Source organism: Kogia breviceps, chromosome 4 (genome assembly GCF_026419965.1).
Source record: "Kogia breviceps isolate mKogBre1 chromosome 4, mKogBre1 haplotype 1, whole genome shotgun sequence".
NCBI classification, from domain to species: Eukaryota; Metazoa; Chordata; class Mammalia; order Artiodactyla; family Physeteridae; genus Kogia; species Kogia breviceps.
The window spans coordinates 11,960,705-11,978,583 of record NC_081313.1 but is presented as its reverse complement, the minus strand read 5'-3'; the positions used below and the strand labels follow the sequence as shown (position 1 = coordinate 11,978,583).

Genomic DNA, 17,879 nt, shown 5'->3' with positions numbered 1-17,879 from the left:
CAGGGGACGCGGGTTCGTGCCCCGGTCCGGGAAGATCCCACATGCCGCGCAGGGGCTGGGCCCGTGAGCCGTGGCCGCTGAGCCTGCGTGTCCCGAGCCTGTGCTCCGCAACGGGAGAGGCCACAACAGTGAGAGGCCCGAGTACGGCAAAAAAAAAAACCCCAAAAAACAGTTTTGCAATGCTTCCACTGCCAGAAGCCATCCGGCTGGCGTCTCCTACAGCCAGAGAGATTCAGGGAAGGGCAGAGTTTGAATCCAGCCCCTGAATTCAGTTTTCTTTAAAGTAATGTTTAACGTGGCAAAATTGGTTTCACGTTACTTGACTAAAGTAACCTAGGATACGGAAGGCACGTTGGAGGTGGCACCACACGGATCTGTAACTGAAGCTCACGGAACGAGGATCTTCCAACGACGCGCCCTCAGCACGCCCGATACGAGTCAGGGGCCCTTGGAAAGTCCTCGCCCCTCACCCAAGACCTCTGGGAACTAAAGTATCGCGATGGTCCGTCTAGCGGCTTAAAAAAGCTATGTGTGTGCCAATGCAGGTTAGTAAAAGAACCCATCAGAACAGGTCTGAGAGATGGAACCCGCCCCACGTTCACTGTGGGGTTGGACATTGTGTACAGAGATGAGCTGGTTCAACAGACCGCAGCGCTGCTTTCTCTCAACGGGCTTCACCCTCCCAGGGCCTCTACGCCTCGTCTGTGCTCAGCACCGCCTGCCCCCGCCCCGCCACGGCTGCCCCGCCAGGCACTCACTTGAGAGTCCCGTCGGGGTTCTCCATGATGACTGCGCTGGTATGCCCCAGGACGAAGCCCGGAATCCAGCCCTCGGCTGCGGGGCACTGGTCAGTGGCGGCTCGGAACACCAGAAACATGTTCTGTTGATTGCTGGCCAGAATTTGAACGACCTCTCCTTGATAGACGTTTATCTCATCCTCCTTCACTGCCGTGTAATCGTGTGTCACCAACATGGTGGAGATGTTGCTACTGCTGCTACTTTCACTCTGTAGAGGGAAAGATGGACAGAAAGGCAGAGGAGAACTGAAATGGGATCTGAGGACACGAAGTCGCTTGTCAGCGTGCGCCACGGCGTGACGGCCCAGAGCAGGGCCCCCTGGACGGACGCCTCCACACTCTTTAGCTAACTTGGTGCCTCTTTTTCAGTAACTGACCACCATCAGGATTTCTCTAGAAAGCAATTTAGGAACGATCTTAAAAAAAAAAAAAAAAAAATCACAGTGATGATGACACTTGACTTTGGAAACTTGATCATTTCAGTCCCATCTTCCTTGCACCCTCAGAGGAATGGCTCCTCCTCCTGTTGATACCGTGCTGGGTTCCATGCGTGTCACAGTCCCGTCACTGTGACTGTCACGCTGCCGGCATCCCTAATCATTTCCACCTTTTTTCCCTTCTAAAGGAAGAATGCGGGACACCTGAAAAGCAGACCAACTACTGTCCTACTCTCACGGAGAGAGTTGCTCTGCCTCCTGTGTGTATCCCTGGGTGGGTGGTCCTCCTGTGAGCGTGATGATTCAACTGTCCTGAAGGTGTGGCCGTCACGGGGACGGCATAGCATCGCAGAGCAGCTGTGGACACCACTGGCCTCACAACTCAAGTTTCGGGGACAGCCCCTGGCGTGGGAAAGCCTATCTTCCCCTTATCTTGGAGTCCCAGTGGTACCCAGTGTCTTCAGGTCACTATTGTGTCTTCAGTGTCCATCACAGTGACTGACACGTAGCAGGCGCTCCATACACGTCCAGTAACGCACCCAGTGGGGCAAGATCGCAAAAGTTAAACACAGGTCATTTCTCAAGACCATCTACTCAGGCTCACAAGCTGCGTGGTGTCAGCTGCTGAGTAGAAGAAACACAAATGGTGTTTGTCCCACGCTGTCATTTACCAAGTGACCCCTTTGGTCCAGGGGAGGAGGAGGAAGCTGAGACCTCCAAATCCTGAGCTACATCTTGTTCAATCCCCTCCGTCAACAGCTGGGATGTGGCAATGGTGTCAGGCGCCCCACTAGCTTGTTCCCAGGGGCTCCCGCCGAAGATGCTGTCTGGCTGCTCACGGCTTCCCAGGACTCCGCCGCTTCCCTCGGCTGGTCTCTCGGATGTCTGGGGCAGGTCCTGGGTTGGTGTAGACGCGACTGTCAGAAACCTTGCCATACGCCTGACAGCTCTGGGCTACTGAGACACACCGGAGTAGACGGCTGACCACTGTCGAGGAGCCTGTGTGCTGGGAATTCCGGGGGCCAGGACTCTAGGCCCACAGTGGCTGGTGAAGTTAAATACACCGGAGTGCCAGGTTCTCGGTCCTGTCGCGGCTGAGGAGCCGGGTACGTGTTCCCGTCCCTCGTGGATGTCCACGTCGGGCTTTGGCCTGTGCACACCCCTTCGTGCAATTTTATCCTTTTAGCGTGACTTATATAGCAACACCCAATCGTGCTGAGACTACAAAGCCACATTTGCTAGAAAACGTAAACAAAACCAACTCGTGTGGCACGGCTCTTTTTTTATCGTAGAGCGTACCACCCTCTGTCTCACAATGCGAGTACTTTGCCACGATAATAATAGCTATTAGTAGTTTCTGAAAGCCTCCTATGTACCAATCTAAGTATGAGGCATTTAAACATTGATCTCAATTAATGCCAGCGACCACGCTCACCACCCCCTTACGGAGCAGAGGTCAGGAATTCGCACGGGTCACCCGGCCTCTGAGAGAAAGGCAGGGCTGTACTTCTACTGCTTCCTGGGTGGGCGGATGCAGGGAGGTTGTGCGTCCACGTTTGGGGCCTGGTGCAGTCACTGCCTGGGTTGATCCACATCCACTCCACTCTTGCTCTCAGCCGAACTCTCCAGAAGGTGTGCGTTAAAGGAGGAAGAAGGACCTGGGCCGTGGGTTAGGCACGGCTGCTGGGCTGTGACCGCAGACAGCTTCACGGAAGCAGACAAGGAGGGAGGAGACCGCTGCCGACCTCCAGGGGGATAAGACAGTCTGAATGGATGGGAGCAGGCGGGGCGGTAGTTCTTCTTAACCGAAAAACTTACGAGTCCTAGAGGACACTTCCATGCCCACTCTAAGCCTCTCGTGGTCTTCCCAAGCCTCCAAGGCGCTTCTGTAAGGCACTCGGACTCCCTGGCAGTCTCCCTTTCCAGGTTACCAACCACGTAAGAAACAGTGAGAGGCAGAAATAAAAGGCACCTGTTGTGACCTAAAACCTGCCAGAACGTGTGCCGCATGCGACGGTGCTGGCCTCAGAGTAAGCATCCCGGGGGCAGCCAGGCAGGGCCGGGAACCGAGCACGCTCACAGGGGGCGCAGACACCAGCCCGGGCTCCCACGCTGGGGCGGGTGGCGCTTAGGGGAAAGCGTCCGGGTTAGGATGGGCTGAAGAGCTGCTCCCTTGGCCGATTTTGGAGGGGGTCTCGGCTGCGAGGCCACGCCTGCACCCTGAACCTTCAACCAGGTGCTGGCAGGTGCAGCATCGCTGGGCCTCTGCATCTTCCTCTGGCTGAAAACGTGCTGACGCTCACCTGCACACCTAGCATTTCAGAACTAACTGGAGGTGGGGGTCCAGGCTCCTCTGCAGGACACGGTCAGGCACCACGACCCGGATGCTGGAGACGGCCACTGCAGAGGAGGCCCGCCCTGACCGCTTATTTCTGAGAATAAGACTACAGCGTACATGTACCAAGACCCGTTTTTCAATTTCTCCCTCAATTAAAGACCGAGGTTAACAAAATAGATAACAAAAAAGAGGAGAAACGCATAAGGCCATGTCCACCCAAACAAGGCATTAACGGAAGTCCAGAGGAAAGAGAGAGACGTGCAAAAGCCGGATTGCTTCCTTTCTTATTTTATAAAGAGAGACACAGACCCTTTTAGGGAAATGTATTTAAAAATTTATAAAGCGATCAAACATACACACATTAGAACAGTTCTATTCCCTCACGCGTGCCTTTAGGAAGGTGTTACGGGTCAGACCCCCTGCCGTGTGGGAAGCAGTCCGGTAGGACAGGGAGGAAGCCAGAGGATGGGGGTCAAGTCCCCCAGTAACCCTTCTGCTGAGAACGCGGAGCGACCGGCGACGCCCCGCGGCGCCCGCAGCCCGCACTGCGCCCCCTGCCCGACACAGCACGGGCGCTGGGAATCCAGCCGGCCTGCGCCTCCGCTCCCAGCCGCCGGCCAGAGCCCAACAACCAGGGGCCCTAAAGCAGTCTCTCTCTCTTCCACAGTGAAACTTTTTCTTTCTTTTCTTGGGGGGGGGGCGAGGGGGGGGGAAATATTTCCACTGGAGAGATTCCTTCCCCCCACTGTGTCAGCTTAGCTTGCTTTGAGTTGCTGTTGGACATTTCTTGAGGGATTTTTTTTCCTTTTTTCAGCAGAGGAGTCAAAAACGCTGCAAAGATTAATTTAAGGCATAAAAGGGCACAACCAAGCGACGAGCAGAAAGCTTAAGAGTGTACAGGTTTCAGTTGACGCAGGAGGTAGACAGCAGGGGTACGGACCCCCCTAAAAAAAGTATGCGAGGAAGGCAGGGGCGAGAGAGGAAGTTCCCAGATACGCTGATGCTCGGACAACGTGAGAGGCTTAGAGATGCTGCGTTCGGAAGGTTAATGATCTGCTTTCCCGGATTAAGAAGACACAAACAAAGCAAGGAGCGAGTTAGTAGAGACGAGAGCGCGCCGTCCGCCGGCGGGAGCAGGAGGTTAGAAGGCGTCCCCGCGTGTCCGCGCGGCCAGGACACAGGGCGGACGGAGCTGGTGACCGCAGCGCAGCGGCCGGGAGCCCGGAGTTAGTACGAGGACAGCGGCGGCCACGCGGGAGGTTTAGCAGAAGAGCCGCGGGACAGAGGCAGCGGGGCGGGCGGGCGGAGGCGGCCGGGCGCTCTTACCCCATTGCTCTGGGTGGACTGCACGGACTGCTCGCTGGCCGAGGAGCACGTGCTCATGCGGTCCGTGTCCTTGCTGGGGGCCGCGTGGCGCTGCGCCTGCCGCTGGAGGGAGTCACTGTCCCCCGGGAAGGTGAAGGAGCCGGGCCGACTGGCGGGGGAGGCGGGGATGGAGCTCCAGAAGGAGCCCCCCTTCTGCAGGGGGCTGCTGGGGGGCAAGGGCTCCTTGCCGAACGGAGAGGGGAACGCAGCGGAGAGCGGAGAGTTCAGAGGCGAGATGGCCCCGGGCCTGGGCTTGCCCGGCGGCAGGGAGCCCGGGCCGCCCCGCGCCTCCTTGGCGGATCCGTCCTGATGCACGCCCGCGGCGTTCCCGGCCGCCTTCCGGGGGCTCTCCAGCACCTTCATCTTGGGGATCGGCTCCGCTTCTCGCTCGGGACCTTCGGGCTCTCCGCTGGGGGGCGCCCTGGCGGGCTGGCCGGCCTCCGGGGCGGGGCTGCTGCTGGGAGGAGGCAGTGACGGGCCGGGAGTGGACATACCTGACATCTTGTCTGCCTCTGCCTGGTTCGAGGCTGCAGAGGAGACCAGCACGGGGGAGTGGTGTCTGACAGGCTGGGGGATCCGGGAGGGCCTGCTTCTGCTGGCGCTGGGGAGGCCGCCGCCGCCGCCGGGACCGCCGCTGTGGTTGCTGCCTGCGCCGCCGCCGCCGCCGCCGCCGCCGCCGCCACCGCCGCCACCGCCGCCGGGGGCCCCGCCGCCGCCGCCGCCACCGCTGTGGTTCCGCTGATACTCGATGGGTGATGTCAAGGCTGCAAGACACAGAAGAGACTCAGTCAGGGCACCGAGGAAAGGACGGTCACCGGGGCGGAGGGAAAGGGGGCACGATGCACGGAAAGGGAGCGCCGGCTTAACGGCCCAGGGTCAAGTCACAGGGCGGCCACCGACGGCCAGTCACCGTCATCCGGCACCACCCAGCCACCCTGCGGGCAGCAGGCCGACACCCCCCCATCGGGGAAGGCAAAAGAAAAGCGCTTAAGTTTAACTACTCTGCTGTTCGAGCTAAACTGGCCCCGTCGTCGAAGGGCGTCTGCGTGTGCGAGGCGAAGCACAGGGTGACGGAGGAGGTGCGCTGCCGCGGGGAGAAGTTCACCGCCCAGGCGCAGCCAGCGCAGCCCAAGCATCTCCGCCAAGTGAAAAGGAGTGGAATCGGCCTGGCACATCCCAGGCAGATGGCCAGGGTCAACGGTGAGGCCAGGCCCAGGGCAGCCAGGGGAGATTCAACTGGGACTCCACTGGTACCAGCTGGCTCCCGCGCTGGGAAAGCTTAGCCCAGCTGCCGCAAAGGTCTTCGTTAAACCAGGGAGCAGTTAGGCAAAAAAGAACCTGGCTGGGGGTTACCCCACGCAGAGGTGGTGTTAGAGACCACCCCGGGAAGGGAGGGAGCTCCACAAACCCTTGTGGGTCGTGAAGCTGTCCCATCTCCGGGCTTTAGTGATTCAGTGACAGCATCATCTGCAGGAAAATGCAGGAAACACGCCAAATAAGATATATATGGAAACACTAACACAAATTCTTCAAGAGCTAAAACCTTTGAGACGTACAACGGTCAGATGTAGCCCCTTCCTGCCTGGGAGGCATCAGGCAGATGTGAAGGAGCATTCTGGAGCCATACGATATTTGACAAGCTCTGTGTTGGCTGTGGTCCCTGCTCACAGGACGAACGGGAGAGCAAAGTGGGGAAGGAGGCCTGGAGCCCACTCCATTTCTGACCTCCTTCAACCCTCGGGAACAGTACCATCATCAGCCTCTAGACTGAGTGAGTGCCCAGGAAACGTGAACAGCACGGCCCACTCATGCCTGCACTTCGGGAGGCAGTTCATTTTATTTTAAAGAAGATGGTAAAAGTTCAGAGATTTCCCAGTCGTTACCTGCTATGGACTGGCATTCGGTGCAGCACTTAAGAACTACACTATTTTTTTTAAAGATGTTGGGGGTAGGAGTTTATTAATTTTATTTATTTATTTTTGCTGTGTTGGGTCTTTGTTTCTGTGCGAGGGCTTTCTCTAGTTGTGGCAAGGGGGGGCCACTCTTCATTGTGGTACACGGGCCTCTCACTGTTGCGGGCTCTCTTGTTGGGGAGCACAGGCTCCAGACGCGCAGGCTCAGTAGTTGTGGCTCACGCGCCCAGATGCTCCGCGGCACGTGGGATCTTCCCAGACCTGGGCTCAAACCCATGTCCCCTGCATTGGCAGGCAGATTCTCAACCACTGCGCCACCAGGGAAGCCCAGAACTACACATTTAAAGAGACCTGCATTCGCTCACAGTCATGAGAGCAAAACTATTTTCTCCATACACAGGAGCTGTCCCCGCCGCCGGCCAGCCCCAGCCATCCAGTTCTAACTGCACATGAAGAAATGCTCAGTCTACAGTCTGGACGGGAGCCTGGAGTTAATACCCCGGGCAGCTGATTACCCTTTGGCCAAAAATGCCACGTGGCCTTGACTTTTCACTGACTGCCTGTGTGTTCCTGAATGTCACTCGAGGTATGGGGGTGGTTTTATGCGAGAGAGATTACAGCATCCTACTGGACCAGGGTGTAGGCACAGAACACGGACAGGGAGAAAAGGACAAAGACATGACATTGAGTGAGTATCTAGCTTCTCACTGAATTTGACGCTCTTCACTAATCACCAAATTAAAACCAGAGTCCAGCTCAGTGGCCGCCAAGAGAAGCCAGCAGTTTCAGGTCAGGAATATAAAGAGTCGAACTGTCGGCAACGTAAGGTCAGTGTGGTCACTCTCCCTGTGGAGGAGGCCTTTCCCCTGAGGTGGCTGGCACCTTACTGCTGTCCTGGGTTCTGCTGTATTGCTCCTCTAAAATCACTCATGTCATGCAAGTGGGAAGGAGAAAAGATGTCTTGTTTTTATAATGAGGAGGGTGGCGTAGATGTACAAGGTGGTCAAACACAAATTTTAAAGTTGCATGCGAGAATGCCTCCAACATCTTTGGCCAATTACATCTGCTGCCTTAGTTTTTCTCACGCACTTCTTTCCTAGGACAGGGCTCTGGGCGCATGTGGTACGAGAGCCTGCGGGACAGCGTGAATAGTACGGTGGTGAGGGGCACACAGCTGCTCTGAATCTCGACTTTGCCACCAGCAACTCGTGGGACTTGGAGCGAATTACGAATCCACGTTGTGCCTCAGCTTTGCCATCTATAAAATGGGAATAATATCACTACTTGCCACTTTGGGTCGTTCTGAAGATGAAATGAAGCACTAGAGATGGACAATGCTTAGAACACAGCCTGGTCCACAGTAAGTGCTCAGGAAGTCCTGTCATTCCCAGCCGTGTGTAATAGGGGAGAGACGAGAAATAGGAATGTGTACATTAGGGAAAGAAAACACGTGCCCAGTGACCACACACATTACCATTTAAAAAATTGCGCTGGTTTTCTAAAATTTGGTTGATCTCATGGATCCACGCTTGCCGAACACTTGGACTGGATGAATGCAAGATGAAGGTCTCCACCACGTCACCCGTCCTTGACGTCAGAGCAAATTTGCAGGGATCGTTTTCCACGTTTTCCTCCAGGCAAAGGCAACTCACCTTAAAAAAAATTAAAGCATTAGTCACAATGGCCAAAAGGTAGAAGCAACCCGAGTGTCCATCGCCAGGTGAATGTTTAATCAAAACGCAGTCTGGGGACTTCCCTGGTGGCGCAGTGGTTAGGAATCCACCTGCCAACGCAGGGGACACGGGTTCAAGCCCTGGTCCGGGAAGATCCCACATGCCGCGGAGCAACTAAGCCTCTGCACGACAACTACTGAGCCTGCGCTCAAGAGCCTGCAAGCCACAACTAGTGAGCCCGCGTGCCACAACTACTGAAGCCTGCGTGCCTAGAGCCCGTGCTCCGCAACAAGAGAGGCCACTGCAGTGAGAAGCCCGCGCGCCGCAACGAAGATTGGCCCCCGCTCGCCGCAACTAGAGAAAGCCCGCGCACAGCAACGAAGACCCAAGGCAGCCAAAAATAAAATTACATAAATTTAGAAAATAAAAAAACAAAACAAAACAAAAACAACAAAAAAAACAAAAACGCAGTCTGTATATACAGAGGACTATTATTCAGCCTTAAAAAGGAAAGACACTCTGTCACAGGCTACAGCATGGGTGGGCCTGGAGGACACGAGGCTACGGGAAGTGGGCCAGCCGTAGGCAACACTGTTATGATTCCACTGAGATGAGGCACCTAAGGTAGTCAGATTCCTCGAGGCGGTAAGTAGAAGGGTGGCTGCGGGGCTGGGGCGTGGAATGGGAGCTAGTGTTCAACGAGGATGTTTTACTTTTACAAGACGGAAAGAGTCCTGGAGATGGATGGTGGTGACGGCTGCACGACAGTGTGAATATACTTAATGCCAGTGGGCTGTGCACTGAAAAATGGTTAAGATGGTAAATTTTATGTTACGAGGTACCACGATAAAAAAACTAAAGCACATTTATTTCCACTGGTCAAGTGCAAAGTGAAGTTCATCCTAGGTCAGAACGGAAACCACCCCTTTTTGGTTGAGCTGCCATTTTTACCGCCTCAGAAATCACTGTCTTGCTTTCTAATGACTCCTTTAACTCAGGTACATGCGGACGGCCAGGATTTCCACTGGTCAAGTGCAAAGTGAAGTTCATCCTAGGTCAGAACGGAAACCACCCCTTTTTGGTTGAGCTGCCATTTTTACTGCCTCAGAAATCACTGTCTTGCTTTCTAATGACTCCTTTCACTCAGGTACATGCGGACGGCCAGGGGTTTACCTAGTAGCTTTAACAGTTAACTAGAAAGGTTAACCTGCTGGGACCTCAGGCCTCCTCCGTCTCACCCTCGGTTTGTCCCCTTTACAAGACTCAGGGCCATTTGCAGTCATTTTATTTGTCGTTTTCTTCTATCAGAGAGCAAGCCAACCTACCTTGTCCACCCCTACAGCCCTGCCCAGCTCTGAGGGCAGAGTAGGTCCTTGCTGAATGGGGCAGAGAAGGAGACCCTGGGTAAGCTACCCTCTGAACTGAAATAATTTTACGTGGTCCTAGAGAAGATGGAGCACAAAAACTAACCAAGGTGAGGTCTTCTCATTACGGTAAAAATGGATGCTGCAGCCACATGTTAAGACATCAGCCACTGGGGGATACAGACAGTAGACAGATGGAGTGAATTTAAAGGTTCTGAAACGTATTAGAACATTCTCTAAATATTTAATAAACTAAAGATCAGGACATGTCATAACTGAGAAGGAAACAGTTCATCAGCATGACGGGTACATGCGTTAACACACGAGAAAACAGGCAAACAGACGTTACCTTGATACTGTTCTTGAACAGGAATCCTGGCACGGAGAAGCCCTTTTTTTTATCGAGCGGCTCACTGAAAATGACGATCTGCTCAAAGAGGAACACCCGCCTCTCTTTGCATCGAGGCAGAAGCCCCGTGTCTTGGTCCGTGACCAAGAACGTGTCCTGCAAGAGCAGCTTGCCCTGGGCAACAATTTTCCCCTAGAACACGGAGAAGGGGGCAAAGAAATAGGAGAAGAAAACATTGCATTCGAAGTTAAGACATAGGAAGTTCTGTTTTTTGTTTTTTAGCTTTCCTCCCACAGAATGCTACATTTAAAATATATTTTTCTTGTCTTAATTTATACAGCATAAACATTTCTTTCACTAAAATGAGGTCTTAGCTCCAAACAGAAAAATCGTCTAAATAAAATTCTTGCCAACCTCTGTGTAAATCACTGGCCTCAGCTACAGTCAAAGACTGAAAGTGGATCTAAGGATCTAGTTCACAGTGGAAGAATGCTTCTCAAGGTGCGGTCCGCAGTCCGGTGGCACCAGCACCCCGGCGGCACCCGCTCACAAAAGCACAGGAGCCTGGGTTTTCAGAAGCTCTCCAGGAGAGCCCGTGTGCTTTTTGGAGAACCACGGCACCAGCACGTTAAACCCAAATCTCTAGCAAAACAGTAGGCAAGAAAAGTAAACCCTTCCCATCTTCTTACTCAACAGTCAAATTGAAAAAAAAAAAGAAACGCTTCTGGTTCTGAATATCTTTAGGATACTAATAGGTAAAATGTAATCCGAGTAGACTGTCAACTCATAGAAAAGTCTGTAGACTAACGCTGAGCACAGTGACCCCGGGGTCAAACCCCCAGGGCTGACAGAAGGACAGGCCCCCTGCTTTCCACTACGCCTCATGCCAGGGAGGGAAACTCCGCTCCTGCAGCAGCAGAGGGCCCAAGAGACAAAGCGGAGTCCTGCCTGTTCCCGCCACAAGGCGCTGGGCTTTGAGCAGAGGAAGGTCCCCCCCAAAGCAAATCAAATGCACCAAAGGAAGTTGAAAGAAAATATCAATCAGGTTGAAGGACGGTGAGAGAAGCCAGAAAACCAAGCAAAAAGGATCAGCTTTCTCCAGGTGGAGACAAAGAATCCGAGACCAAAGAAAGCGATGGCAGCCAGAGGCCGAGTTTAAAGAAGAACAGCCGCATTACGTCAAATCCTTGCAGCCGCCCGACGTTCATCATGTCGTTGCAGCGCTTGGGGACGATGCACATGACCTCCACGGCTCTCTGGGGGGGTGGGGTGGGGGGAAAGCAGAGTGAGAGTTCAGTTCCAGAGGGCAAGGCTGGTGCGCTAACCCTCAAATGCCTCTCCTCGATCAGTTCCTCCCCGTCCCCGCCCGCTGGCGTGCAGAGGGGCACATCCGGGGCTGGGTAGGCCCGCCGTCACCCACTGCCCCCACCCCTCCCAGAGACAGGCTGCTTCGGGGACGGGGACGCGCGGGGATTGAGAGGGGAGCCCAGGGCCCGGGGGCGTAAGTACCTCTAGTTCCGACGTATCCAGGCTGGCTTTTTTGGAATACTTGAGGAAGTCCTGCAAGGGAAATGGAGAGAAGGGCATGACAAGGGTGACGGTCGCATAGCGGGTGAGACGCCAGGCGCTGGGCTAATCCTCGTTTTTTCCTCCCAGTAACACAGAGAAAAGGTATCCTTTTGTGGATTTCAAGGCACAGTAGAGCGAAGTCAGACCAGATCTGTCTAAGCAGGTCATGATTCCTGTTTCACTCCAAGACACGCGCTCATCTCTCTTTACATCCAGGTTCTAAGTTTTATACACGAAGGAATCTCAACACCTTTAACAGTCACTTTTATGGTGGAAAATGGTGTGACTCTGCCTTCAGTGGTGCTTAGGAATTTGAATCAATCAAGGGCTACTGCTGAGCCCACAGAGAGGAACAGGCAGGGATTAAATATTTAATTTCATCTGGAGCCCCAAGAAAATTAGAAAATATGTCAGGTGGATAGAGCCCAAGAAAGCTCAATAGTATTCAAGCTCTGTGGTGGGGAAAAAGCTCACTTTCACGGACCTTTTGGTTCAGAACCCGATGTAAATGATAGTGTGTCTTATTAAATTAAAAAAAATTTACTCAAATATTTCAAATCAGAAATGACAAGACTGCTTCATATTTTTTATAGAAAAGATTCCCGTCTCCTGCCAAACCCTTCCATCCCCTCACGAGTCTTGTCCTCCCGCCAAACGGGCTCCTGCCCCCAGCACGGGCACCAGCAAAGCCTCACCTTCAGCAGCAGCTGGTACTTCATGATTCTCTGCACTGGTTTGATCAGCAAATCTGTGAGCTGCAGCCTGTGGCCAAGGCGCTGCTTTAAGTCCTGTGGTTTCAAAGTAGAAAGAAGGATCTTAAGTTTTGTCTTTTAAAGCCCCTGTAACTGTCAGAAATGCTAACCAACTACACTGCAGTAGAAGTAACTGCTTCTAGAAAAGAGTAAAGAAGAGAAAAGATGCCACGCTGCACACCACCACCAAGTGCTGTGCCTTTGCTCAGAATGACCAAGTTTGACACTGGAAGCTTTCTGAGCTGTTTTGCAAAACAGTCTTTAATGCTTGCCTAAAAATGGCCTTCTCTCAATTGCTTTCTTTTATTCATACAAACATCATACAAACAAATATTTTATTTCTAGGCTAAAAGTCTAGATCATGAATTATTCTGAATTTGAAATGAGCCTTACGTTTGAAATTGATTTCAATTGATTTCAAAACCCCTTATTTTAACCATGACCCCAGTCCTCTGAATACTAAGGGCTATGATCACAGCTTGAATTTACACTCATTTCTCTGATATACAGGCAGGAAATACAGGTTCAGAACTCTCATAACTGAGGCTCAATTTCCTGAGGGTTGCTTAACGTCCTGGGAAACAAATGATATTTCAAGTTTTTGAAATCAACTGTAACAAAGGATTCAGAAATACTTTGTTTGTAACTTAGGTCTTACCTCAAAAAAGGTATCGATGTATTCTGAGACAATGTGCTCAGACTTTGGTTTATTTTGACAATAAACTATGTACATGTGCAACCTTCTCTCCTAGGAATGAAAGGCAAGCAGATGGGTTAGAACACAGGCGCACAGGCTAGTGTCAGCTCATTCATAGAGGAACGTTTCTGAAAACCCCATGCTTCACCCGGCAAATACGAGAGGCAGTGAAAGGACACAGTTCTTAATATTAAACGAAGACTCATTCTCCCCCCTTCAAACCTTGCCAGTGGTCCCAGGAAGCCTGGCTCTTTTCAGGAGCTTAGAAAAACCTCTTTAGTCTCAAACACTGAAGACAGCGAGCCCCCGCTTAATGCCCTGGTCCTCAAGTGTGGCGTGCACACCCCTGGGGTTCCTGAGGCCTTTCGGGGACCCATTAGATCAAAACTGTTTTCCAAACAATACTAAGCTGTCATCTGCCCTTTCCGTTGGGCTACCGTTTGCAGTGATGTGCAAAACCAGTGGGGGGAGAAACTGCTGGCATCTTAGCAAATATCTTTCACTGCTACACATGCCAGTTTCACCGAAGGATGTCCTCGATGAAGTGATAAAAATTCGTTGTACTAAAACTCAGGCGTGGGGACTTCACTGGTGGTGCAGTGGTTAAGAATCCGCCTGCCGATGCAGGGGACACGGGTTCGTGCCCCGGTCCGGGAAGATCCCACATGCCGCGGAGCAACTAAACCCGTGTGCCACAACTACTGAGCCTGTGCTCTAGCCCGCGAGCCACAGCTACTGAGCCCACATGCCACAACTACTGAAGCCTGAGCACCTAGAGCCTGTGCTCCACAACAAGAGAAGCCACCGCAATGAGAAACCCGCGCGCAGCAACGAAGAGCAGCCCCGCTCGCCACAACTAGAGAAAGCCCGCGCGCAGCAACGGAGACCCGACGCAGCCATACATACATACACACACATACACACATAAATAAATAAATACCCAAAGAAACCACCATCAACCGTGGACTATACATCTTTTTAACATCCCTGTGACAAAATGGAGATCCGTGGGACACTCGGGCCGTGGGCTAGAGTAGTCAAGGCAAAGCCCTCGTGCGGCTGAGCCGTGAGCTGAACCGACGGCTTGTTTGCATGCACCATTTTTACTTGAAAGAATGAGGGACACAAACTATAATTATTTACACGTGGGTAGCTGGTAGACACTTTCCTGAATAGGAATAAAATAAGCCTGTCGTTTCAAGGCAAACAACCCGCAATGCCTATTAATAATGAAAACGTAAGCTTTCAAGAAAAAAATTATACTTTTGGAAAACATGGATCTGCTACCTGGAACTTGACAATACTTAAAGACTTTTCTGCAAAGATGGGTGGTGATAATGAACAAATCTGATTTTTTGCTATACTGTTTATTGAAATGTTTCAACATCTGGAAGATCTGTCTGAATCAGTGAACCAGAATTTACAATGCAGGATGTCACGAGCCGGTGCAGGGGTAAGAGAGCCTTTAAGTGGGAGACAGTTCAGTGGCTTCTAGTGCAACAGCAAGAGAGAAGTTCACCAACGGGTTTTCAGATTCCGTGTAGCGACTAACCTTTAAGAAAGTCTCACTTGTTGAGTTTTGATGTAGTATCTAAGAAAATTACCTATAATTATCAGAAAAGGCTATTAAAACACTCATCCCTTTCCATCCAAATATCTGTGAGGATGGATTTTCTTCATAAATTTTAACTAAAAAACATACTACAATAGGTTCAATACAGAAATTGGTATAAAAATGCATCTGTCTATTAAGCCAGACATTAAGGAGATTTGCAAAAATACAAAAATCCTGGTCACTAATTTTTTGAAAATATAGTATTTTTCCTAGAAAACCCCCCACATCACCACCTGCACCAGACACCCGTTTGCCTACAGACATCGCCAAATGTTCCTCCCCCTGGCCTGGCTCTGGTCCCCCTCTGACCATCCTGGACTGTTTGTGAACTCAACAGCCAACTGGGGCCAGGGGCCTGGGAAAGCTGATCATCGACATGGAAAATAGCAACGGGAGACTTGGAGTCCAACGCGCTGACCTTGTACAGTTTGATTTTATTCTTTTTTTTTTTTTTTTTTTTTTTTGCGGTACGCGGGCCTCTCACCGCTGTGGCCTCTCCCATTGCGGAGCACAGGCTCCGGACACGCAGGCTCAGCGGCCGTGGCTCACGGGCCCAGCCGCTCCGCGGCACGTGGGATCCTCCCGGACCGGGGCACGAACCCGTGTCTCCTGCATCGGCAGGCGGACTCTCAACCACTGCGCCACCAGGGAAGCCCTGATTTTATTCTTAATGTAAGTACTTTTGTAACCTACACATGTGTTCTCCTTTCATCTGACAAGCCAATTACTAAATATGACAATACAGAACAGAGTATAAATAATGCTACTGTACTTACATGTTTAACAAAAAGGGATCCTAGTTTTTCCGGATCTTCAAGGCACTTCTCCAACTCTCCTAAAAAAAAGCTGAAATGAAAGGAGAAATATTAGAACCACTTCCAATTTGGCCTTGTAATTTTAGATTGAGATTTATATTTTCACAATATTCCGTTTTGACAGAAACAACTGGGAAGTGTAAAGTGTATGCTTAACAAATATAATGCACACTGAAAACATTCTGTTAGGACGGAAAGCAAAAAGAGACACGGTTTTACAAGGCAAGGCAGAGTGAGACACCCCTTGACTGGCAAACTTCCCTTCCTCTGGGAAGGGTAATCAACCTTTTTGTCTCATTTTGTTTTTAAATGACACAAACAATAATATCCCATCTGAGTACGGGGTAAAAAACAAATGTTTCAAAGCAATTGGTCATTTATCTTTTCTAAAAACTTGGTCCTCGTACCTGTGAGTTTCGTATTCTTTCCATCGTAATTTCTAGGAGGCTCAAATTGGATAATAACAGATACAAAATACTGAATGTTACCTGGGCCAGCTTCACAAAGTTTTCTCAGATATTATCAAAATCGACTTCTAGGTTGCAAATATTAGCTTCCATTAAGATCAGAATTAGGTATCCACAGAAACAAAACGGCTGTGGACACTTCTTCTGGGCCACAGTGGTTGGGAAGATGTATGCCCACCTTAATTATCACTTACATATGTTGACATGTATATCTGGTGCAAAGCAGGACACCAATAAATGCTACGCTGAACTGTGCTGCACTCGAGGATTCAACATCCCCTAGCTCCGCGCGGACACCGCGGCAGACAGCACGTCGCCGGGAGCAATTTCTCTGTCTGGTCGTCCCAGGAGCCTTGTGCTGTTTCCCCTGCCCTGTCACAGCTTAAAACCAGCCTTGGGAGCAGATGACTAGATAACAGCACCAAATATCCTTTTTTAAAATAGGTTTCACTGTAGATTGACAGGTGCGGCAAGGCACTGGGATCAAATTTGATTTTCATGGGCAGTCGTGTCTACTTCCCCCGTTAAAGCTGACTTGAAAAAAACCCTCTAACAGTAATTTGCATTAATTAAAGAGGTGGCTGCAATTCTAATTAGAAACACTCATCGAGTCTCACTCCACGCAGATGTTACTCTAAGTGCTTTACGTGTATTAACTCAGTCACTCTCCACAAAAGTCCCACGAGGAGGGTCACAGCGTGACCCACGTTGTGCAGAGGGAAGGATGGAGGCGAAAAGAGGGGACGCAAAGGGCTCGGGGTCAGGACCACGCTGTGAACACAGGCGGTCAGGCTCGGTGCCTGGGCCTCCAGCCTTCCCAGCACGGGCACCTGGATGGATCAGCACAGAGAAGGCAAGAGACTTCCTCGTGCTGCGAAACGCAACCAGAAAAGGCCTCGGAACACCAACATTTCCATTACACCAGCTACCTCCACGGGCCCACATAGGAAAGGAAATGAAATGAATCAACAAATATCCTTTCTCGCTCGCTTGGCCCGATTCAGTTCAGCGGGTGACGATAAGACTGCCCACCAATAAGCATGGGGTGTGTTTTACGTACTCTCTGTGCCAGTCGTAAATCTGATGTATGTTGCCAAACACAATCTTGTCTTTGCCTTTCATGTCATCGGGAACGCCGTCTTCTTTCATAAGTGCCATGTAGCCCTAAAATTAAATATTTAAAGAAAAGATTATTTCATTGAACATGTTTGAATCAAGTAATGGTTTACTGATGGAGAGCCACAAAGGATAAAAGAGACCTACGCACTGTCTTGTAAACTAATTCTTTATTTAAGAACAAAAACCCTTTGTGAAATGTGTCCTTAACTGGCCCCTGAAATACAGTTACATGCATTGACGTGATTTTCTCTCCCTGAACTATTTAGCATTCATAGATCAAAACTCTTCTGAGGAACTGGAAAGTTTAAATAAATGTAGGGCTTCCCTGGTGGCGCAGTGATTGAGAATCCGCCTGCCGATGCAGGGGACGCGGGTTCGTGCCCTGGTCCGGGAAGATCCCACATGCCGCAGAGCGGCTGGGCCCGTGAGCCATGACCGCAGAGCCTGTGCGTCCGGAGCCTGTGCTCCGCAACGGGAGAGGCCGCAACAGTGAGAGGCCCGCGTACAGCAAAAAAAAAAAAAAAAAAAAAAAATGAAGGAAAAAACAAAAAACAAAAAAACAAAAAAAACAATTGAAGCTTAAATAAATGTAAATGGTTTCATAAAACA

General features: G+C 51.2%; 1 protein-coding gene across 2 annotated transcripts in view; it reads right to left on the bottom strand.

Moving 5' to 3' along the window:
• Window positions 1-17,879, bottom strand: part of TRIO (trio Rho guanine nucleotide exchange factor) — a 377,760-nt gene that overhangs the window by 11,273 nt on the left and 348,608 nt on the right. For both annotated transcript variants that reach the window (XM_059062877.2, XM_059062882.2), the window contains exons 40-49: window positions 17,212-17,315; window positions 15,646-15,715; window positions 13,216-13,305; window positions 12,501-12,593; window positions 11,746-11,796; window positions 11,415-11,492; window positions 10,237-10,428; window positions 8,325-8,502; window positions 4,899-5,701; window positions 759-1,006 (exon numbers count right to left, since the gene is read on the bottom strand). In XM_059062877.2, the coding sequence (XP_058918860.1) occupies window positions 759-1,006; window positions 4,899-5,701; window positions 8,325-8,502; window positions 10,237-10,428; window positions 11,415-11,492; window positions 11,746-11,796; window positions 12,501-12,593; window positions 13,216-13,305; window positions 15,646-15,715; window positions 17,212-17,315 (1,907 nt within the window). The remainder of the gene's footprint in view (window positions 1-758; window positions 1,007-4,898; window positions 5,702-8,324; window positions 8,503-10,236; window positions 10,429-11,414; window positions 11,493-11,745; window positions 11,797-12,500; window positions 12,594-13,215; window positions 13,306-15,645; window positions 15,716-17,211; window positions 17,316-17,879) is intronic.